The following is a 24,833-nucleotide window of genomic DNA, read 5'->3' on the forward strand; positions in this document are numbered from 1 at the left end:
CAGGGAGCTGTATAAACAGAGAAAAAACTAGGCTCTCTGCTCTCCTGACATTAAAATAAAATAGCCTGAACAAAATGAGTTTCTTCATTAACTCTTCTTGTCTGCCGTAGCTTAACGGGGAGGAGTTCTTACAGGATTATATGAATGAGAGCAGTTTGCCATAATGAAGATAGTAAAGTGGGATACAACCCACTTTTCTTTTTGGTCAAGTCAATGACAAAATAGTGGTAAGCAGACTATCATAATGTAGAATTTTGTTTTGACCTCCAGTTTGTTTAGTCTAAAAAAGATTGCTTACATCTTCACTAAATCATTCTTTTGTGTTTGACACACTGGGAGCTGATAAAAGGGAAAGAAAAAAGAGCTAATATTTGTTTTGCTTTTCCCCACATGGCAAAATACAGCAGAAATGAGCTATATCAATTAGTTGTCTTTTATTAAAAAATAAAAATAAAAATTGAAAGCAAACTAGATTATGTGCAAAAGTATTATATCAAATATAGGTAAATCATATTTCCACTCCAGTAACTTTAGTTCCAGCTTTACATGCAATGCTCAGGAATTCCTACAGAAATCTACATGTGGGCCTGAAGACTTTGATAGAATGACAAATGCCCAGACCCATAAAATATTTAGGCAGAATACTTCTAAAGTGTCTAAATTGTATGCACCGTACCTAGGCAGTCAGCTGGGGGGATCTGTCACTGAAGCGACAGGTCTGATAAATAGCTGTCTCTTTCCTAGATGTAAATATTTCAGGTTTTTTTGTTTGTTTGTTTTTCTGAACAGAGGTAACCAGGTAGTCCCATTAAGAAAGTATAAGCAAACTATGCTGTGAAATTCCAGATAAATGCAGATAAATGGAATTAAGATTAGAAAGGTTTCAATTAACTCATGCAAAAGTAATTTTCATCTCTGTAGTTTCCTATGGAAACAAATTTGACATTAACAAGATTATGTCTGTGCATTAAATTACAGCATAGAATAGCTCCATTTAACACATTATACAAAAAGCAGCCAAATTTATCAAACTATAACTCATTTCCAAGGTTTGTAGCATAAAAAAAAAAATCACAGCTTTAAGCAGCATTTAGAAGCAATTATGTACAAACATTTTTTAAAATACTTTCACCTGTTCAACAAAACTATTTTTTGCTTTTATTTAGCATTAAGTAAAAGTTGAACTACTAAATATCTATTAAATAATCCATAATTAACAGATTGTATGAAGTGTGCCAACAGACTAAGGTGTGTGTTCTGTTGTGGGTAAAAAAAAAAAAAACTATTATTTAAGATGGTAAAAAAAATATTTATGAAGACAAATCTTTATAAAGAAATATATATTTATATATAAATGTGTTTATATTTTAATTTTAAATGTTTATAAAGAAATTTATAAATTTTATTTATATAAGAAAGACAGAAAAGTATGGTTTACAAATTAACAGGTTAGTAGCATTTCACCTACTCAAATAAAATGTGTCTTTAAAAACAAAATCCAGATTTTGACAGCTAGCAGCATACCACGATATTTGAAGACTAGCCCACATATGTCATGAACTGTAAATGCAACACAAAAAGCTGAGATAAATGGTCTTTCCTCTCTAGCAATTCTTACATTAGTTATGGCACTTTAATGATGTCTTCTTTCCTTCCGCAGTAACCCGTTCAGTTATGTTTTCTTTTTTCTTTTCCTGAAAAAATTATTCAGCATGTTGGATTTGGGGTTTTTGTTTTTTATTCTTGATTTTCATTCTTCTATAGGAGCAAGCAAGACTTGAAGAAAAAAAAGTCTCCAATACTGTAGATGCTTTATCTATATCCTCATATGACATAATCTTCAATGCTGATTAGCATTCTCTTTTGCCTACCTTTCCTCCTAGATGATTGCAAAGTAGCATAACATTAGGACTAGGGTACCCCTAAAATTCATAATCTGTCTGGGTAGCTGAGAGTTCTGCAGCTGAGCGTGTTTGTATCTATTTTCTTAAACTGCTACTAATAAAAATTCCATTTACCCAAGTTCTTACAAATTTCCCTTCCCATACTAACTCTGCGCTATCAGATTTGCAGTTTTCCAACAGCAGATGAGCTTGTGAAACAGATGCTTGTTTTAATCATTACTCTCTTGTTAGGAAGCAATATTAGTCAACAATGCTCAGGACTTTTCTTGGTCACTGGATAAATGAACTCACCTCTGCATTACTGATCTGCCTCACTGGGAGTTTTATTTCCTTTACACAGTGGCTTTGAAAGCTGTGTGTTATTTTCTCAAGTAGTAAGTGTTGTTATGTCAACCTGTGTAAGTCTCACTTCATTAAGCTAAACCATTTGCACATTCCTATAGTGCATTTCCCACACAATACTTTCTTGAGAATAAGCAAACCTGGTAAAAAGCACCTTAGCAGTTGTTCACACCATTGGTGAAATATTAGATCTTTCAAAAGCACAAACAAACAAACAAAAAAAAATCCTTTATGAGCTTTTTGTGATTTTATGCTGTCAGCACTGTCATTTTTGCAGAATGCAGACATGTAGTGAATTGCAACTTTATAGAATATTTAAGAGGGAAACAGTAAAAGTCTCTGCTTCCACTGAAATTCCTTTTTTATTCTCCAATATTTTTTTTTCAAGGCATCACAGCTGAACCTATTTTTTTAATTAACAAATCAGTGGATTAATTTATGCATCCATAAGACATGTGGAAGAAAATCCATAAAAATTAGTTTGTGATGTGCAGTGGTACCAAAAGCTGCTACATCTTATCTCCACTGCACCAAGGCCATTCTAAAGCCATCTTTACCAATAGTATACTCCCCAAGGACTTTCACAGTACAGAACTTAGTAGTCCATAGTCATTTCATATCAGACAAAAAGTGGCTCATAGCTGAGGTATATTTGGATGGTGCCAGACAAGGACTGATGCCTGAGGACCCTCTGATTTGCCCTGGGAACTCACTGACACACAGAGGAGACATGGTAAAGTAGATGAAAAGTGCACATTTTAGTTTTGGTGAAGAACTCAAGTTGTCCTGTGTTTAAATAAAAAAAACAGTGGTACTCAGAAACATTGTTAACGTATTCTTAGTCATCACAACACCACCAGGTATTTGTCACCTGGATGGTCAGCCTGCATACCTCTTTATATTCCACCGCTCCCTGTGACACTGCATTAGTAAGCACGAACATGTGTATTCACAAGGCTGGATGTCCTGCCAGCTGCCTGCAGCTGTGCACACAAACTAGTTTGTGTAATTTGTGAGCACGAAGTCCCCTAAAACTGTAAGCGCTTGCATACACCTTTCTATAATGTGTGTTTTGTTCACAATATGATATTAGTAATTGACCCTTCTAGTAATTGATCCTCCTAGTTGACCAAACTAAGTCCAATTTCAGGAGAATTTAGCAAATGTATTTTGGGGTTTTCACAACAACCTCTGATAGAAAATAACTACATTGACCTAGTAAAAAGATGATTCTCTAGCTTGTGCATAATGTGGTAAGAAATTTAGTCTTCTGCCTGCCTGTGAGAAACACTCCGTAGCCAATAACTTAGGCTCAGGCAAGGATCTCAGTGAAGTAGTAATTTATTCGTGATTGCAATGGGGGGCGTCCCACAAGCAGGAGCACACCTACTGGTGCCAAAACAGTTTATACACTTTTTGATGACAGGACCCTCCCCTGTTTCCCCACTGAGTGGGTAATCCAGGTTCACAATCTATCTGATGCTTCATAGACAATGCATGGCCTTCAGTTGCTGGCCTGTTAAATTTCAAATTTCTTTTGACTTTTTTACTGTTTGAAGTGGTAATGTTTCTTCAGTTATCTGACTTGACTTAACACCGTGATTTTCACCTAATTGTTCTAAGGAGTCTGGTTGTCTGCATTTTACAAGGATGCCTGCTAAGTTTTCTTATCACTGCAAGCATATCTCAGTACCCCACTCCTCACCTTTAAACAACGTAACTCTGCAAAAACAACATTTTTATTCCCACACTGCCCAGTATTCTGTGTTTTCTTTAAAGCGTACCATGTTCAACGTGAATGCATTTGCGTTCATTTTTTTTTGTTGTTAAATGTGTTAATATTCTAGTGGAGTTCTTAAGTTTATGTTTTGTATGCATCCTACCAAAGGAGGTGTTATAATTCCCTAGTTAAACACATCTTCTGGAAAAATTGCTCCCTTCATTAGTCAACCCTAGCTTTGCTAACTAATACAGACGTTTCAGTAAAATTAGTTTTTCAGTCTCTGCTTTTCATATGAAGGAAAGCAATCACTTTAAGTGTTTGAACTGTCAGAGTTTATCTGCCAGGGAAATTACTAAGACATGAAGTGGAGAAGCAACAGAACCTCTCACAATGCAAAATAAATAAAAACAAAGTATTCACAGTGTTAAAATAGCAGCTTCTCGGATTAGAAAAGTGCTACACATCACTATATTCTAAAGGACATATGGCGATTACCCTCTTCACCTATTTCATATTTTTGACAAACTAATGAACGTGCCAGATTTTCTATGGTTTTAAACCACACATAATCTTTAAGGAGAGAAAGGATGGCGTAAGACTTAACACAGTAGATCTTTGGGGGTGTTTCAGGGTTTATTTAGATTTTCCTGTATTTTGCATTAGAATTCCTGTGTAGTCCTATGTAAGACATCCAATGTGCTGTGACACAGCTTACTCGTTTCTCTAAAGTATGATTAAAAGAGTTGACCTACTGCACCATAGTACTCTGAAATACTCTCTGAAGCATCAGATGAAGAATAAGCACTAAACCCCACTCATACAGTCAAAAGATATGAACATGACCTGATTATGTATTCCAAATGCAAAATTTCCTTTGAAATTGGCTGAAGATCTTTATCTGACATTATTGCAGAACCGAGCCCAGAATTTGAGGATTATCACTGAAAATCACTCCCTAACAGTACAGTGGAGATAGCTGAAAAACCTGGAACATCAGCTATTAATTTGTATTCTGCTGTTGGTCCTGATGATCCTCAATCATATCCTACAATGGGCTGTAACTATTTTTCCTGAATGTTACAGCTTAAGGAGAAAGAAAAAAGTCTTTTTTTTTTTTTTTTTTAGTTGAAAAAGCGTACATAGCAAATATAGCAAATAAAGCAAGCTGCTGGCCAATACCAAAAGAGTACCTTTTTGATTAAATATCTGTGCATGGATCCCCATCCCTGTAAATGTAAAATTACTTTTTTCCCCTGCATTTCCTCTTTTCCTATGTTTAGAAAACTTGTATGAAAGATACAGGAGCTGTTCTCCCTGTACATCTGAATGTTTTGCACTGTGCTTGAATTATGTATGTCTTAATGGCTTTTAGAAATAGAAATACTGAAATTCAGTAGATTCACTTCCCTCATACTTTATCAGTAGAAGCAGCATGGATAGTCTTCAAACTATCTTTTCCAGAGTGGGCTGTTCTACTTTCATGAAGCATTAATGGGAAAATGGAAACATCTTCCAAGAAAAACACAAAATAAATAAATAAATATAGGCAGTGGTAAAATGCACCGGAAGGAAGAAGGAAGGAAGGAAAAGATCCATAGACAGTATTATTAACATAAGCACTAACTCCTCATGCGTCCTTCTTTTGGTATGCTTTGTGAATACCATTGGCCTGAAAATAGTAATTCATTCTATTCTTGTGTCTGCTAACAAAATTTTCACTGTCCCACAGAAAGCCATTGCTCCGTGGCACAGTTTTGATTTCCAACAACATAATTCCTCATTATTACAGTCAAACATTTTCCTTTGATTGGTAATTGGAATTTTAGGCTTACTAAGCAATCCTGTGTTGTAACAGGTGTTTCCATATTTGATTTCCCATAGTGCAGTATATCATTGCATATAATTCCAAATTTGTTAATTTAACAAAAAAAAAAAAGCATATGAGAAAAATATAACATTACTTATCTCTTTGCAGTTGGATCCTGAAGCTAGTGTTGTTCTAAAAGAACTCCAAGTGAAACTTAGTAATGTACTGGATGAACTCAGTGTAACATATGCCACAAGGTAACCAACTTATTTTATTGCAAATCTTAGAGAAATAGTCCTGCTCATAAACCTAACTTATTGCCTAAGTCTCAGTGTTTGGATGTCCTGCAGCACAGTTTGCTTCTGCCCTGATATTGTGGTGTGCATCAGTGTTTAAACATTGCAACAAAGCAGTAACTTCGCTGCAAAGAAAACTGAAAATGGTCTGTAGACACTAATGTGTCACAGAAATGAGGCTGCTGACTTTTGTTATGCTTTCTGGAAAACAAAAATAGCTGGTTTTTTCTTGCCTGTTGCTATGTTAAACCTCTCTCCGACCATGTATATGTTACTCCCTGAGACTGACAACTTATTTCTGAGTGTCATGCTTCAACCAAGGATGTCTGCCTGAGTTAAGCCTGCTTGAAATGTCACTATAATTGATTTTCTTGGGTCATTTGCCTACCAATGGGTCTGCAAGAATTTTGAATTGAGCCTTACTCTCAAAATTTTTCATTAATCAGAGCGCACTCTGAAGTCTTGAATAAGTACTCAGACTCACTGGGCCAGCAGCAAATCCGTGCTATGAGAAGCTGCAAGCTATTTTTGCTTCAAATTAGAAAGGAATCTAAGAAAGGGGGATTAGTGCTATAGCGGTACTCATTAAGCAAAGGCTGTAGTGGCTTATTTAATCCAGCAGTGAACCATCTGGGTGGACTGTGTTCATTTTTCCTGCGTGTGCTTTGTTTCTTATTTTCCTCTTTGCTACCAGACCCTGCTTTCTCTGTTGACAGGGCATGAATGGTTACCTCATTCCAGGGTTTCTTTTTTGAATAAGACAGTTAGATTTCTGGAAGAGAATACTCGGTATTATTTCAATCTAGAATATGCTTCAGATAACTAAAATGAGACTACTTGTGAGTCAGATAACTGCCAGAGTTTGTGAGGTTAACAATGTTAGAAAGATGGCTAATGCAAAAAAAAAAATGCCAGTTAATTATTTTTGCTTTTATTGGAGGGACTGTGTTTACATGAGCAGCTTCAATAACAGCTTTATGGTCATTTTACCCAAGGCTCTAGAGTGTGTAAGTAAGTCCATGTCAACTGAAAAGCGTCTGATTTTCCAGTGTTTTCACATGGAGATTTGCATTTTATTTTTTTGATGAGCAATGTAACTGGAACTTAATGCATAATTAAAATGTGTTTTTTTTGTTTGATTGTTTGTTTTTTCTCTTATAGTGAATCCTCTTTCACTTTCATTGCATTAATTTTTGCTATTTATCTTTTCACATTAGAAGGCCTGGTATATTTATGGCCTGTGTTTTGCATTTCTGTTCATAAACTAATACAAAAACAACTTCATTCTTCGTAAATCAATTCATAAACCACGTTACTATGTATACAGAAGCCTTATTCTGACTCTAAACTGTTGATGCCGAGTAACTGCCATTCTGTATCATTTAAATGTACTTATTGACAATTGTACTGCATCAATGATATCAGAAGACTGTCACACACATTTGTCTACCAGGTCAATTAGGAAACTGAACAATTTGGACATAAGCTGACAAGACACAACTTGAGGAGCAAGAGCTTGTTCACATACCCCTTGAGGTGAAAAAGATTCCTTCAAGGAGGAAGTATCTGTAACAACTTCTAAATGTGGTGGGGTTTTTTTGGTGAAAGATTATTTTAAACAGTCCGAATGTGTTAGCCCTTCCAACTAGTTGCAAAGAAATAGGCAAAGCGTCTAGTAGCATTAACTCTACGTGAAACCCAGGAAAAAGACGAGTTGAACCTAACGGGGCAAAATCAGTAGAAGTTTTCTATTTGTCCTCAAGGAGAACACCAAAGCTTGTTTCTTTTATTAACCACAAAGAAAAAAAAAAATAATCTCTGGTCCCTTCTTCCAGTTGTGCCTTCACAGCAAAAATAAAATCTTGAGCTGTTGCTAGCTTGTAGTCAGTCATATCCTAAATTGTGGATTTACAAATTTTGTACATCTATTGCTTTCAGAAAATAACTGGCATTACCACAAATGTAAGAAAAACATAATGACAGAACTGAAACAAGAAAAAAAAAAATCAAAACAGTAAATGTATTAATTTTATGAGTTATAACGCATAGGAGGGGATATTTTTGGTCTGTAGCACTGCAGCACCTTGCATTTGCAAACTTTCCAACACTGCAGAGAAAATTCAGTTCTTTAGACAAATCTCATGCAGAATGATGAATACTGTCTTCTACCCCATAATTCTTTCATTCTTGTTTTTCCCTCTATCCTACAGTTTCCAATTTATTATTGAAGATTGTGTAAGACAAATGAGCTCTGAACTCAGTCAAATGAGAGGAAATGGGAACACAGTGGCCAATAAGAACAGTGCAGCCATTGATGCAGAGATTGTGCTTCGGCCGCTCATGGATTTCCTGGATAAAACGTAAGTATGGCAGATTAATGAGTGTGGCACATTAGGAATTTGATGCTACAGTCAAGGATGTGGACTTGGTCTTACCCAGACTAGAAACATTTTGCAGTATTTTTAATATTTGTAGTAGTCTTAGGCGTTCAGAATATTATACATACCACGTTTATTTATACTAAGCAATATTTGTATAGGCAGCATATTTGCCTTTCTAGTGTCTTTTTTTTGTCATGTTTTGAGGTATTAGGAGCTAGTGTAAGGCCTGTGCACCAGGAGCTGTTGTATAAAGAAAATTGTACTGAACAAAATATAGTAATTCTGTATGCTGAAATTGTTTGGCATTTGGTCTAGGCTGGCACCCAGTGACACCCTGCTTATTTACATGCACTTCCATGACATCAAAAACACAATGAAAGTTTGTTTTTATGCTTTTGAAAAACTGCCGTGCATCTATGATCAGTTAAGACACTATGCAGAAGTCAGTGACTGGAGGTCCAAAATAGTTCTCTGGGCTGACTAGTAATACCCAAGTCAAAAATTGATTTAAAGGATACATTTATAATTGACTTTTCACTCTCCAGGTCATTCCTCCATATGCTTGCTTAGTGTTTCTAAACATGGGGCTGATGCGTCTAAGACTGCTGTCTTAGAAACATGACTAGAAACATAGCTCCCAACTATATATATATATATGCATAGCCAAAGTCTACAGGAAACGTGGAGCATAAGGGGCGGGGGAGGGAACTGGAAGGGATTTTGCTTTGTCTTTTGCAGTTTAATTTTACTAGGCTTCATTTTTTGAGGGCTTTGGCAGTTACAAGAATTTCAGTGCCAGCTGGCAATGGGCAAGCACTTATTTAAAGTACTTATGGTAAGAGCTGACTGTGTAATACTGTCAAGTGCAGCACCCATCTTCCTAAACTGGCAAAAAATTTTTGGCTGCTGTATCTATGTCAGCCTTTTATTGCTAACTATCTACCTAGTCCTGTGTGCTAATTTACTAGAGGATTATGTGTGGATTTCAATTGTAATTATTGTTAAGATGTTTATTCCTAGCACAAGTTTTTTTTTTAAGAAAACCCAAAAAATACTTATACACTTACATGTGCTATCCTAAGGTCATATTTTAAAAATGCGCGTGCTGACTTTTGCCTGTCAGGTTCAATTCCAAATTACCATTGTTTAAGCCACCTTCATAACTTCTTTGAGATTTAATACAACAATGCCATACTGGAAACAAAAAAAAATATGGTTTTTAAATTACTTTCTGAATAGAAAATGTTCCTTACCATTGGAATGTTAAATGAAATTTTAGCAGATGCCTAACCCACGGGCAGAAAATAAAGATGTGAAATTAAAAAAAAAAAAAGACACTGTTAGGGACTATCACCTTTCTTACACAATTTAACTATAGATAATAGAATTATAAACATATATTAACATTTTATTATATTTATTAATATTTAGCATTTTCAGTAAATACATGTTAGGAATATATTAAGCAATAAAAGAAATAGTGGGGTTTTACATGTTTTTTCTAATCTGCTAAAAAAAGAAATATGTGTAATAATTAATCTATTGAGAAATTAGTATTGGTAGAGAAAGCTAAACCACTGTGTCCATTAATCTGAATATATACTGACAGAGTACCTCTGAAGTCCTAATGCTATTTTTGGAGACCTTTTTGTGTTTGGTTTTATTCCAGTTTAAGCCTTTCTGCAAAAATCTGTGAGAAGACAGTGCTGAAACGGGTTTTAAAAGAGCTTTGGAAGTTAGTCTTGAACAAAATAGAAAAACAAATTGTGCTTCCACCACTGACGGACCAAACCGTAAGTGTAACAGCTGCAGGTCACACATATTATAAAGGATTCTAATAAATATCGTGCTTAAGCAGGTATCTGATTAAGGGTTCTGATACTAACCTTTTCTGTAGCTCAGTCAGAATAATGCATTGAAGTATGCATTGTATTGTGCTCCAGTGTTTGAAAGGATTTAGGTTGCTTTTCAGTAGTTAGTGAGGAAGAACCTACTTCGTGATACTGCCTGCCCCACCCTGGAGCAGTTTTGATGGATGTTTTTTTTTTTTTTTATGAGTGTAGGATAAAAGAAGCAGAATCACTGACTCTGCACCATGCTTTTGTATAAGGGCTTCTAAGTATGATTTCTTGTGATTTTGTAATGCAAAGTAACAAGAGTGTTCCTGGCCCCTCCTAGGAATTCAATTACTGACATTGTCACAGCTCCCAAAAAGCGAGGAACCTTCCATCCCATTCTCCAGCCCTGCCTGCCCTTAAGAGCAGGAAACTGAAGCCAATTTTTAGCACTACAATTTTTTTTTATTTTTTTTAACAGGAGACTTGATAGGAGGTTCTCTTTGGGGAGAACTGTATTTACAGACAAGAGGGAAAGAGACTATATGTTAACAAGGAAAGTAGTGCTGCTACACCCAAGACTGCTGTGGGTGATGGCTTGACATGAACCTAGAGTGGGGACAGTGCTGAGGGGACTGGTAAAATCTGTTTCTATCTAAGGATAGAAGGATGGAAAAAAATGGCCTGGAGCACCACCCCCTCTCCCCCACCCCCTTCTTTTCTAGTCTGGGATAATGTAAATGTTAATTCTTCTCATTTCCAATCCTGAATAGAATGAATTCACCATCTTTATGACAAGCTAATCATTATGTTACCGTAGCATGCCTTTGGGAACTTTACTGTATACATCCTATGTTATCAATAAAGCTGATAAAAACATATTTGTAAGGATCCATAAGTTAAAGGCATATAACATATTAAAGATGTATTGAAGGAAGTTGCTGGAGGGAAAAGGGGAAATAAATAGAACACGTTGAAATGGTGCTAAGGTAGTAATGAAATAATATGAGCTTTTAGTAATTCTAGAGTAGAGCTAATCCTATCACCATAGCAAGGACTCCATTCACTGAATTTATTCATATTTATTATATTGCTGTTGTTTACTATGCATAAATAGAAACAGGCTCTCTTTTAGTAGTTGTGTCAATTTTACATGTGTAAGGTTTTTCATTTGCTTTTTCAGCATTTTGGTGCAAAATTTATCTGCAACTGCCTAAGTAGTGCTTACATATGGCAACTGCATTTCCCATCAGGAGTTAGGAACATTTATTTGCTTTATGCAGGATCAGTTGTTATGCTTTGAATCATAGAACAGTATGGTTCAGAGGTAAGGGATTTATTTATTTTTTTCTGGTCTTTTTAACTGGTTGTCAAGAATGATTATAGAGGATTTGGTGACCATAAAATATGGGTTTAAATTCACAACACTTCAGTACCTTTAAAAAAAAATAGCTTTGGCTTAACACTAGACCATTATCCTGTGTGTTAACACAACTGATGATTTCACCATAGACACTGAGTTAAGCTTTTACAGGTTCTTCAGGGCTGTTCACTTCCCACTGTGATTATTTACATTAGCATAGCACCTGAGAGCCTTGATTACGGACAAGTATCTCTTCGACTTATTGTACAACAACAATCCAAGCCTTAGCTTAAAAATATTCGACATAAAATTAGAAGCACAAGAAACCACTACCATCAGAATAGGCAATATCACATACAGGAAACTGGAAGGAAGCATTCTTTAGGCATTCAGCTACTTCACCCTATCAAGTGAATTAAAATATGTATCTTGTGTAATTTAAAAGTTCACTTAGCTTTGCAGAACAGTGATTTTGGCTAATGTCTTAGCAGGAACTAAGATCATGTTGACACAGAATGTAACTACACTGTATTGAGTCTGTTTCCTGAATTTTCGATTTGATTACAGGGGCCTCAAATGATATTCAGTGCAGCCAAAGATCTTGGACAACTGTCAAAACTCAAGGTAATGTAGTCTAATGATGTAGTCTAATGAATCTGTGAATGGCTTGCTCTAACAAAAAAACAGATGAAATATCAGAGACTGTGAGGCCAGACTTCATGACTCGTTCTTATTTACTATAATAAGCTTGAATGTGGCAGTAGCTATTCACAGGTGAGTAATGATTTTACGGTCTCATCCAAACAAAAAATAAAAGACAGTATGCTTATATGATAAAGTGATCAATAGCTCAGTCAAGAAGTTATCATTCCTGTGTTGCACAACTAGTCCTATAAGTATTAAATATCATAAAAAATAAATTATGAGATATGTGTGTGCTGTTCTGGAACCAGTTCTGAAAAAATGCTGGGATGGGAGTACTGGTAAATTTGTTCTGTGTATTACTGAAAATAGTTACTGAAACCTCTGCAGTGTACTCATCAGCACTGCATTACTGAAGTCCATAATATAACTTCACGGAGAGCTAAGACATTTGATACTAATGTCAGTTGTTTGGCAATCAGTTTTGACATTATCATTTCAGAATTGAGCAGAAATAGACAAATTTGTGCTTCTATAAATACTCAGTTTGCTAGCAGCATTAAAATGTTGCTTAAGTCAGTAACAGGATGCTTATAGTAGACAAAGTTCACAGGTATATAGTCAGTTTATGGCTATTTGACTTACGTTAAAATGTGAAAATTTTTTTTAAACATGCTGCATTAACAAACATCAGTTAAACTTTAAGGTTCATTAATAAAACAAATTATTTTAGTATCATCCAATATAATTATTTGAACATAAAATTTGTCTGTAAAAGAAAGAAATAGTGATGCAGATGCTGAGTATTAACTGTTGGTTCTTTTTCCCCACAACCTGTTTTCAAGAAACAACACAATTGCTTTAGGTTATAATAAGTAAGAATTCTGAGATTAAATTAATCCCTATTAAACACAGGAGTTTGGGGAGCAAACTCTTCCAAGAATAGACAGGCCTCAACACTGACTCTCTTTCATAATCGACTGCCTTCTTAACTTGCCTTGCAGGACCACGTGATTCGAGAGGATGCTAGAAGTCTGAGCCTGAGGCAGTGTGCAATAATGGAAGTAGCACTAGCTACTATTAAGGTATGGCTTTACATTTTTTTCTGTTCTGTGTTGGAATGACCAAGTATATAATTACATAAAACAGCAGATTCTTATATAGAGTGGTCCCTTAGAATCATAAAGATCCCTTGAATATGACAAGAAACATTTGATCCTAGCTTTGTAGTGAATTGAAAGCAATAATAATAGCATAAACTAGAAAAATTGTTCAACCACTTGCAGACAGAACATGTACAGCATTAAAGTAATGGGTGGCCAAAATCTGATTCTTGTGTTCCTTTACAGTTTAGAGTTAGTGCGGCTGAAGTAATCAGGCCAAACCCTTATTTAGCCTCTTTCTCCCACAAGGAAGGAGCAGAGCCTGAAAACTGCAGTTGTTCCTAGCTGCACTCTCCTGCAAATATATATGACATTGTTTATAGCACACCGGAAAACAAGGCCTTTTCTACCATGAATTACTGGGCATTATTTTAACTTCAATGTTCAGTTGAATTTGTCAACTTTTCATAGTTTAGAATTCACCATCTGATTTACTGTTTTTCCTAAATAATTGGATTGTCACATAAGTAAGGAAAGGAGGCAGCTACTTCAGTATTAAATTGAAGATGCAAAGATGACAACATTCATGATGAGGTCTAGTGCAACAAAATAGCATCTCAAAAAACAAGAAAGAATTATCAAACAGGGCTCCCAGTTGCCATTGGTTTAACTTCTTACCCATAACATTTGGGAATTACTGCTATTGTGGAACCAGAAACAACAAAATTGTGAAGGACGATTGTGTTCTCCCAAACTAAACTCTGTAGACTCTTTAGTCTAACATGTGAATATAACTGTTTTCGATCAAAGGATTCTAACCTTGATTGGATTTCCAGCACTTAAACTCTTAAGAGTAATCAGGAGTTATAGATATTAATCATTTTACTAAACTGAAGCCTAGATTTAGAGGAGAAAGATTAGAAACAAGGAAAATTCACTATTCAGTATTCCTCTGTGAGCTATGTTCATAAACTGAGCGAAACAATGCACTCTGGAGAAAATATTTTCGAATTGTTAAGTCTTGGCATTATAACATGCTCCCTGTACTATGTTGTGTGATATGGCAAAATCTTTTTTTTCCAAAATAGTAAACAAATAGCCATAATCATGCAGAAATTGGTCTTACACTATTACAAAGAGAACAAAAGATAAGCTTTGAGAATTAACTCAAGAAAAAAAGACTACCATGTTGCTTCAGGAATCCAGTTTGTAAGTTTAATGATTAAAACATACACTTTCTGGGTAATGTTAAGTAAGTAAGTATAGCTTGAAAGTCAAAAAAGTCTGCCTAAATAATAATACAAGAATGGTAAAAATGACGTATGGTGTCTGTTGAAAATAACTTATTTTACAGAAGGGATTAGAAGGGAGGAACATCTCTGTGCTTGCATTCTTTTCTGGTTTTGCTTATTAGTCAAATTTTTAGTACCAAAAGTTAATTCAATGAGCAACTTAAAAATAATTTATGATTTTTGTATCAATGCTTGGGAGAGTGTAAAATGAAGGGATGATCTTTCATCTTATCAATATTATCCTTCTTTGTATATTATAAAAAGAACCTTAGCAAACAGATTTTATTCTAAGGGAAAATGGTGTTATGGCCTCAGTTATCTCAAATTGAGATACAATAATGATACGGTCACGTTATTTTTGTTTACATGCAAAACTTAACATTTATAGGCAACAGCAAAAAAAATAAGACACAAGATTAGAGTTAGGTTTCCTTAATTTTTTTTTAAATGTTTGTCAGCTTTTGTGGAGCTTTTAGTCCTTTCCAGCTGCTGCTGTAGATAAGATTTTATTGGGAGACAATTAAAATATATCTCAGTAATTGCCACAATAACAGGAAATATCATTAATAGATTTTAACACCTGCTTATAAGTTGATTAAAATCCTCCATGAAAGCATGAGTACACTTTTTAACCATTCAGAAAATAGAGATGTCCTTGGAAAGTACAATATGAAATAATGCACTTGGAAAGATATAAATTTCACATAAGTATGCAATGATGAAAAAATAAAGGTGATTTACTCAGAACCTCTTAAACTGACACTGCTTACATGTGATTAAAACAACATAAAACTTTTCAGTAGAATATATGTTGTTTATCAGCAGAACAAATGTTGTATAGCCCTTACATCACATTTTTATTATTATTATTATTATGTAGAAGAAAACCATAAGATTCCCATGGATCATCACTGAGAACTAGGAATCAGGCTCCAGTCCTGTTCAGCACTGACAAACTCAGACAGCTTCAGCATGATTACATAAAATCCTTTGTTTTCCTCCTATAGGTACATTTCTCCCCGTAATATACAGTCACCCTCAACACAGAAATGTGGTCAAAATTGCGATTAAACAAGATAACCACCATGGAAATTACCATGGAATTTATAATCATTTCCCAAAGCAGAAACAATTTCAGGTACAGACAGTTACAAGGCAATGATAATCCAAAACTTCATGTTCTAGGATCCTCTCTTTTAAAATTCTAACTGCAACCTTCCTTCAGAAAGAATATTTTCTTTACTTGTACGATAAACCATGCCTTGGTTTTAGAGACTTTTTTAAACAGAGCAATTCCCATGACCTAAAAGAACCTTGCACATATATAATATGTGTGTGTGTATTTGTACATACATTCATTTTTAGATCAAAATACTTGAGATCATGAAGATCAAAATTAAAATTTAATATAATTTTTACCCTCATAAATCTTAAATTTTCACCTTTGGAAAGATGCTCTGTAGGAGAGCTGATGACAGTTATCTCAAAAGATACAATCACAAATCTAACCACACTGTCAAGGTTATTTTTTAAAAAGTTTGTGTAAGAATTTTATTTAAAATTATCTGTCAGTAACTGGGGCCTCTGTTAGATATTTTGCCATTCTCAATGACCACATTTGGTTATCTTTTTAGCAATACTTCCATGCTGGAGGAAGTGGGCTGAAAAAGAACTTCCTGGAAAAGAGCCCAGACCTACGGTCCCTAAGATACGCTCTTAGTCTTTACACACAAACTACTGATGCCTTGATAAAGAAATTTATAGACACTCAAACGTCTCAAAGTAAGTCATCTATAACATGTACCAAATTATATTTTAAGTGTTTTAAATGACTGGTTGCCAATCACAGTCTCTAAACACTGTGGTATTTTGGAGTTTACTGTCACAAATCTGCCCATGTGATGTTATCCCATATCAATCACTGTTGTCAATAGGTGGAGCTTATCTGAGGTCAGTACATTTAACAGACTATCACTTCACATGAACAATAGATCCCATAGCTCTATATGACTACTTAGCATCAGGAATATTTACAGAAGTACTCCACACACTAACAGAGTTGCATAGGTCATATACCAAAGAGCATTTTATAATTGCAGAAACAGAAAAAAATCATAACAAATTTTGGAAGCTTTAGATACTTTCAGAGATGGTGGCTATTAATTAGTAACCACAGATAACTGCAAAAATCGTGACATATCCCTTAAGGTTTCCTTTTGGGATTGAGAACAAGAAATTGTGAGTAATATGGTCTTAATGTAGTACACTGATTTTATATTACAGAACCTTTGCTTCTCCATCTAGTAGGCCGTCTGTGGCTTCAAAAGTATTAGGAGGTTTCAGCAGGCTAAAATGACAGCGATTATGCTCCCTGTTTATTTTTTTAATTTGTGCATTTCAGAATTCAGACTTAAAATCATCCTACTGAATATGTCACATCATTTTCTGTGCCTGCTTATCAAATCTCAAAATTTTGGAACTTTCCCAAAAGCAAACCAAGGCAGACCACATGCAAGAATGCCATATGAGGTATATTTAGAATTTGATCACCAACACTAAAGCCATTTTTTCCTGTTCTAGAAATTTGGTGCAGTGCACCCAAAAAATTAAAATGCAAAGTCCTCTTCCTATAACTTATTTATACAATTCATTACTTTTGTATTTCAGAAGAGGACGTGGTTTCTGTAAGAGGGTAAATGTTCACAGTTATTCTTTTAGGCAAAGATTCCTTTTTTTTTTTTCAAAAAGAAGTTATTTCTTACCATTTTTCTTATTGATATAGGTCAGTGTTTTCATACTTCTATAGCACATGCAGAAACTGTTTTCATGTAGCTCATGTGCATTACATTCCAAGCTGAACAGTTTCTTCATTCTAAAAACTGACATTTTTTGCATAATAGGAAACTATAGTAGATTTCTTTTGAATGCAATGTGCTTTTTTAAAAAATGGCCTATCTGCCGTTAAGTATCTTTGAGGAAAAAATACAATTTTTTGATCTAGAAATAATTACCATGCTCCCACTCATGAGAATCAGGAAAGTTTTAATTGGACAGTTAAGCAGGAAATCAATTGCTTTTACCTCTGAAGTTACAGTACATTACTCAACATTATAAAAAGCATGGAACACTTGTTTTGCAGCTTGCCCCCAGGATTAAATATAAGGAATGAGTTCCTGGGCAACTTCCATATTAGACTGAGTATCTTTGTTAATAATTCATATATTAGAAGTGAGAAAATTGCTGTAAAACTCTAATATATAAAAAATAGATTCTTTTCTTCCCCCTCTCAGAAATGATTAACAATATGGGTTTAGGCTGAAAATTATCAATTACTAGTACATTTTGCTTTTTCTTATGCACAATTTCATTGTAACTTCAGGAGAGAAAATTATCCAGGTTGTAGCCATAAGCAGAGGTCCTTTATTATCTCTGAATACAAACTTGAATCTTCTGATTTTTCATCATGATTTCAGCCTGAGGTCTGCGTTCATTTCTGTGCACACATTAGCATGCCTATATTTGCACACCAATATTATCAAAAGTGTAGCCACCAGGAATGGAAGTTAAGGAAAAGTGACTCAAAGCTTTTCATCATCGTTTAATGTTTCATTTAAAAGAACAAAAAAACCTCATCCATTATAACCTCCAGTCTCACAACTGTAGCTATATCATTAGCATGTAGTTAAAATGAGCCTTTGGGCAAATCAGAAACTTTCTCTGAAGTATAATTAGATTTATATCTGCCCTCATATTTGTGCATATAACCAATCCATAATCAATAAAGACAGTTGGAGGTAATTAAACTGGAAGCAGTGGGAAATGAAACACTTTAAAGAAAACAGTATATTGAATAATACTATGTATGACTGTAGATAAGTTTCATTACTCTGCAAATCATCTTCCCTTTTTATTCATTACTAATTTTTAACTTAAGAAGCTTATTTTTACCGTAATTTAACCTCCATGCCTCTAATTCTGAAAAGAAAAAAAAAATCATGAACCACCTGTACGTATCACAATAAGAAATGCATAACAGTTTTCAAAGCTTGTCTGTCAGGATTTTTGCTGGCAGCATAACCTGTTTCTATACACTGTTGGTAAGCTCTTTTGTTGTGAAGTGACTATTTAAAAGTTGCATTGACATAAAGTTGTTTAATGTAAACGTTAATTATTTTTCTGAAATATATTTCTTCATATTATTCTGAAAAGAATCCTAAGTTGTAGGTGAACTTAAAATACTAGAGATAAAAAGCACAACTGGTTCATCAAAATTTTCACACACAAGTTCTATGATGACAATGCAAAAGTGAAAATATTCTTCATTACCTTGTGGACACTGAGTTTTCCTGTAATAACTTGTGTTCATGTCCGAGGTCAAGGAAATATTCTACCCTCTATTCTTTTGCATACCATCAGTCTACCTTTTATATATTATGAACACATGGCAAGATAAGCAAGATGCAAGAGGTGTGTTTTAATTAGATTATCCAGTAACATGTGCAGTACAATCTGTGATCCTTTCCTGAAGCATTTCTTGCTGTAGCGTTTTACTATCTGCCGCCCAGTCTTTGACAGCTGGAGAACAATTGATTACAAGAACTCTACTGTCATGTCACTATACAAAAGCCAACTATTTTTCTTGTCCTTGCTGAACCAGCCATTAGGAGCACCATTCCCAAGTCATTCAGCAGCTTTTCCCTGTCCACTTAAAGCTCTGTTTCAACAGAAACAAGACCCTTATGGACAAATGCTCTTACTGGTCATCTACCAACTACAAAGCAAAAGTAACTTGAATTTTAACCTGCAGACATCTTCACAGCACCAAGATGCCATGGAAGATGGCTGAAAAAAGAACCACCTAAATCTCTATACAGTTCAGCTAATCTCTCAGTCAGGAAATAAATTCATTCCAATCTTTAAATAATAACTATAGTGTAGTATCCATTAGTTCAGCTAAACTAACGCTCTCCAGTTGTGTTACTAATATAGGTTACTGTTCTTTTTTCCTTATTAGTTCATATATTCTCACACTATTAATTCTCTACTTGTAATACAAGGTGTTTATTACTTAGAAGTTGTCATTGCAGAACATCCCACATGAAAACCTCACTGTATTAGGAAAAAAACACGGAATAGAGGGTTAGCATGTGGGTTGTTGTGTTGCGCTTTTGGCTTTCAGAATAAGGAATGATGCAACTCTAGCTAAGCCAAATTGCTGCAGCTGCCATTTGTCACTATATTCAGTTACAACGCAGAACATACAGAATTTCTTTTAGAGGCATCAATACATCAAACCAACTGAGAAAAGGGCAAGGAAGGCTAACTCTGCATTGTGATTTAGGTAAATAATAGCAAAAATAAATAAGGAATTGCAGGGCTGTACAAGCTTCTTCCACACATACAATGAGTATAGTTGTAATACAACAAAAAGGCCAGCAGGTAAACAGTCAGGCCCCTTTCTCCTTACAGGTTTTTGTCTCTTTATTTTAAAGAGTTTAAACTTAACCTAAAGCTAAAACTTGAACAGCAAGCATGCCAGACAAAAGGGAGCACCTTTTTTTCTTCATAAACATACTAGCAGAAAGCAGTTACATACGTACCCACTATAGGAAAGGCTACACAATATAAGGCACATATACACGCACCATGCTTGTGTATGCATATCTATAACACATTATTATGACAACTCATTCCGTGGCAACACCTGTTGCAATGAAAATAATATCTCTAACCCAAAATAATTATATTAGGATATCACAAATGCCCTTTGAACATAATTTTTTGAAAGAAGTCACCATCTTAAATATCCATTAATGTTTTCACGTAAGATTTTAATGTGTCAAAGTGCTAATAAATCATTTTCAAAGTGCTATATGACACCAGCCAATAATTTATGCACTGATCATTTGTTGTGTCCACTCAATATTCACCATGAAATATCACTAAACTAGAAGTAAACAAAAATCAGGATTACCTTTAATCACAGGCAAAAGTGGTTTTTAGTTGTTTTTGTTTTTTTTTCATTTTCCATGATGAAGCTGCCACATCTCTAATAAACTGATGGGTAAAAATTTGTTGGATCTGCGTGAGAAGGAAGAGTTACCTTTTCTCCTAGAAAGTATAAGATCTATGTAAAATTTTTATGTTAAGGTACTACCTATATTCATATACATGCAGGGTTAAGTTCAGTAGCAATAACCAAAAATAACAAAGAACATGCTTTTGCACCATTTAATAACAGAGGTGACTATTGAACCAACTCTTTGTGGCTACACATTCCTAAAGAGCTTCCTGGAAACAAAGCCATTTCCATGGGCAATATTAATCAAGACATTCCTGATTTTCAAAATAACTACTTACTGTATTGAAAGCACCACACAAAAAACTGAGATCCCTAAGTACTTGAAAGCTAAACATCTTCTTTTCAAATACATCAGGAGACTGTACAGATGTATGCTTTAAGAGCAAATTTTCATAAAGTCAGGACAAATAAAGTTAACTGTTATAATCTTAATCTGATTGATTTTCCTTTCCAAAGCACTGCTACAGACTCACAAGACCATACTCTAAAACAGACAAGTGTTTGAATACATAAATGACAATGCTGAGCAAAACAAGAACATACTTTTTGAATGACTGATGATGTTTCAAGCTTTTTTTTTTTTTTAAACATATAATAATTTGCCATTTTAAAGGGTTATAGTGATGAATGCCATAAGTTCAATCCTCATTCAATGTTGTGGTAACAAATCTGTAACCACACTATGGAAATGAAAGATAATAGAAAAACTTTTTTTGTATTAAAATCATGTATTACACAGTACAGATATCAAGATTAGCAAAGTGACAATTTCTGTCAAATACTATCATATGGAGCATCTGTATTTCTGCCTGGCACAGGAGAGAGCAGTTTCTCTTCTCGAACTACGTCACCACTGCTATCCCAAATCTGCCACACACTTTCGGATTGTTTGGAAATTATATACTGTTGAGATTCTGATCATCATGGATTTTAACATTTGTATTAATATGATAGTAAGGAGGGAGATAATTATCTGTTTATCCCTTAGTATTAAAAAAAAAAAAAAAGACTTTTATTTCCAGAAAAATGAGCAAAACGTGCCAGCATTTCAGCATTTGAGCTACTTCAACTCAACCCACAAATGTAAAACTAGTAGGGCAGCATTCTCTTTTGCAAATAAATTACTGGTATTGTTTTCTAGGAATGCTTTTACAATTTTACACACCATGAATTAGGTGTGTAAAAAGACATTTTTTGTCTAAAGACATTCAGTTACACAACTCTGAAGCTCACGTTTAGTATTAACCAGAAGCTGTCCAGGTGACTAAGCAGTGCCATACAAGACCCTGTTGCAAACACATTCTTCTGGTGTTAGTGCTTCCAAAAGCCATTTCCTGGAGCAGGTAGCTTTCAGAGTCTCTGTAATTGGGATGTTGATATAGAACCCAAATTGAAAAACTTGACAGCAGTTTGGTGAAGAAATGTGCATTTCAAGGCCTGAGTGACTGCTGTGGTACATTTTATATGGTCATTGATACGTCCACAAAGAGCATTTAAAACACAACCAAGTGCGAATCTTATAGTGTCAGTATACAATTACCAAACAGATCCCCTGATGTTCAGATCAGTGATTAGTTCTATTTCCTTTGAACTTTTGTCCGCTGGAACTTGTCACTTTTAGATTGGTCACCACTAGCTCTTAATGTAAATGTGATTTGAGTTTTTTTTTTTTTCTCCTTGCTTCTTCTACATTCGACTGCAGGATAACATTTAACATTTCTGCATAAATTCAGACTACAAAAGATGGATCATTTTCATCTTTTGCCACCAAACAAACAGAATTGTCTGTACATACTATACTTTTGCTAAGCATTAACCAGTTGTTATATTGCAGTAAACTTCCAAGCCTGAACTACAAAACCCTGTTCAACACACCATGGCTTGCTAACAGCTACACGGCAGCCAGCAAGCCAACAGAGCGTATCATCAAGGAAAGCTCCTAGGTTTCTGCAAAACACCATGTATTTGCATATGACGTACTTATAGAATATGTCAACCTACATCAACTTTACATTAAAAAAAAAAAGTCAAATTACAGTTCAGGCAGGACAAGCTAATTTTAACTAAACTTGAGCTAAACTCAAACACAGTTTCACAATCTAGACAAAATCATAAAAGCCAAAAGACAAACTTTTACTGTATTTCATAAGAGAAGGAACAGACTCAAAACACTGAAGTAGAACTACATCCAGGTTTATTGGACAAACTTTTCTAATCTGTGGTATATTTGACTTACTGTTACTTGAAGTTCAGACCAGTCCAGGCAATGCTTCTCAAAATTAGTTCCTAAATAAAAAGAAAAAAAATATTTCAGCCTGGCAGCCAACTTTTTGTTGAATTAAGTCACACCTCCACCTTTTAAGACTACTGAAGCAGGTTTATATCTGTGGTTTAGTTTAGCAACTAATGTCTTAAATCATTATTAATTTTGTTAACTATAGCCGGTGTAGTGAATGTTTATATTTGATTAGCATCGTCTCTAATTACATTTGGATGAATATGGTTTTAGTTTTAGCAAACTACATTTAAAAAAAAATAAAAGCACTTCAAACATTGGTGTCCTGAATTCACTCCCATTTATTACCAGTACTTTCTCCAAAGTAAATGCCACTCTTGCATCTAAAACAGTTATGCATCAGAAATAGCCAGAAAAATATTTTTAATGCATTTTCAGTAAGTTATGTTTTTGGAAACTTCCTTAGAGAATGCTAGTGTTATTTTAAAGGTCTATGACATAGCAAACCATGAAGGACTGCATTATATTTTTTAGCCTGACTTTAAAGAGTTTGTATCACTTAAGCAGAAAAATCAATACTCATCTAGCAACATGAAGCTCATACTACATTCCCTACCCATGTGTTTAAATGCCTTCAGAAAAAGGTATTCTTTCACAGCAACTAATTTTTAATCGGGTTTCTTTGTTCACACACTAGACAAGTGAAAGCTGAAAAGGGAAGAACCTTCCAAGAACAAGAAAAGATTATAAGTAGAATGAGAACTATTTACCTAATTAGAACGAACAACTATAATTCCTCTTGTAAAACCAGCAAAACTGGGAAGGAAATTATAGAGCCTCAGGATCCTATAAAAATAAAATATCAGGGTGACTATTGAAGTTAAGTTCTCTAAGAAATTAGCAGAAGAACCCCAGGAAAATAGATGTACTTTACTGGCATTATTAATGAGAAGATGCTAAATCTGAATGTCTGAAATAAAATATTGATTTCATAACTTATGTGATTTCTGGAGCACTGAGCTCTGTGAAAGCTTGAAGATATGTCCAACTTTTTCATCCTTATGTCTTGTACAGAAAATAATGTGAAAACCTTCATATGGTGTTTAAATAAGTGGTCAGATTTATGCTGAACAGGCTAGCCAGCAAATGGGACAGGATAGGGTTACCACTTAGCAACATTGCCAGTTCAGCTGTTCTTATTGCCTGGCTTACAGCGCTTAGTGGGCTTTTCTGTCCCAGGTACTAAAATCATGTCATGCATGACAACTAGCTTACAGGTAGTTGTTTTTCTTTTAAACCAGATTTCTAATCCTCAGAGAAGTATAGAAGGCTTTGAATCCTAAAAGCCAGAGTAAATAATAATAATAATAATAATAATAATGTAAATCGACATACATTTAGGAACTTTTAATACATCTATAAAGACAGTTTCAGAGCCTAGCTTATTATCTTTGACTACTTTGAGGCCAAAACACTGCAAAAAGTCACCACTTGAACAATTTTGTGAGTGCCTGGATGGGAGCAGGAAAATGTCAGGAAGCCAAAAAGCTCCAGGAAGTCTTTAAAAGATCATCTAACCCCGGAACTGTAAAAATATAAATACCCTAGAAACCCTGGACACTAAAAGGAGGCAGTGTAGACATACAGAGAAAGCGTTGATCAAATAAAGTAAAGGGAAAGGCTAAAAAATCTCTGTAAGAATCAATCAATTCCATTTGGGAGGCAAGTTAGGGAAATGAGAGAGCCAGAATGCTCGAGTAGCGCAGAAAGGGACAATGTGAATAATCTAAAGTTGAGTATACAATTATGTCAACTGGAAGAAGAGAA

General features: G+C 34.7%; 1 protein-coding gene and 1 long non-coding RNA gene across 9 annotated transcripts in view; one reads left to right on the plus strand and one right to left on the minus strand.

Annotated features, from left to right (window-relative positions):
• Positions 1–24,833, plus strand: part of UNC13C (unc-13 homolog C) — a 171,259-nt gene that overhangs the window by 133,594 nt on the left and 12,832 nt on the right. Inside the window, exons 24-29 of the mRNA XM_080607553.1 lie at positions 5,945–6,033; positions 8,283–8,432; positions 10,123–10,246; positions 12,219–12,275; positions 13,298–13,378; positions 16,323–16,470. Coding sequence (XP_080463679.1) covers positions 5,945–6,033; positions 8,283–8,432; positions 10,123–10,246; positions 12,219–12,275; positions 13,298–13,378; positions 16,323–16,470 — 649 coding nt within the window. The remainder of the gene's footprint in view (positions 1–5,944; positions 6,034–8,282; positions 8,433–10,122; positions 10,247–12,218; positions 12,276–13,297; positions 13,379–16,322; positions 16,471–24,833) is intronic.
• The window catches only part of LOC308200937, a 72,790-nt gene continuing 64,437 nt past the window's right edge, over positions 16,481–24,833 (minus strand). For 5 of the 8 annotated variants that reach the window (XR_013955948.1, XR_013955949.1, XR_013955951.1 and 2 more), the window contains one exon: positions 16,481–23,852. This is a non-coding gene — a long non-coding RNA (uncharacterized lncRNA). The remainder of the gene's footprint in view (positions 23,853–24,833) is intronic. The other 3 variants (XR_013955950.1, XR_013955954.1, XR_013955953.1) reach the window with 2 other exon arrangements.

This window comes from Anser brachyrhynchus, assembly GCF_964034855.1.
Source record: "Anser brachyrhynchus genome assembly, chromosome: 11".
NCBI lineage: Eukaryota > Metazoa > Chordata > Aves > Anseriformes > Anatidae > Anser > Anser brachyrhynchus.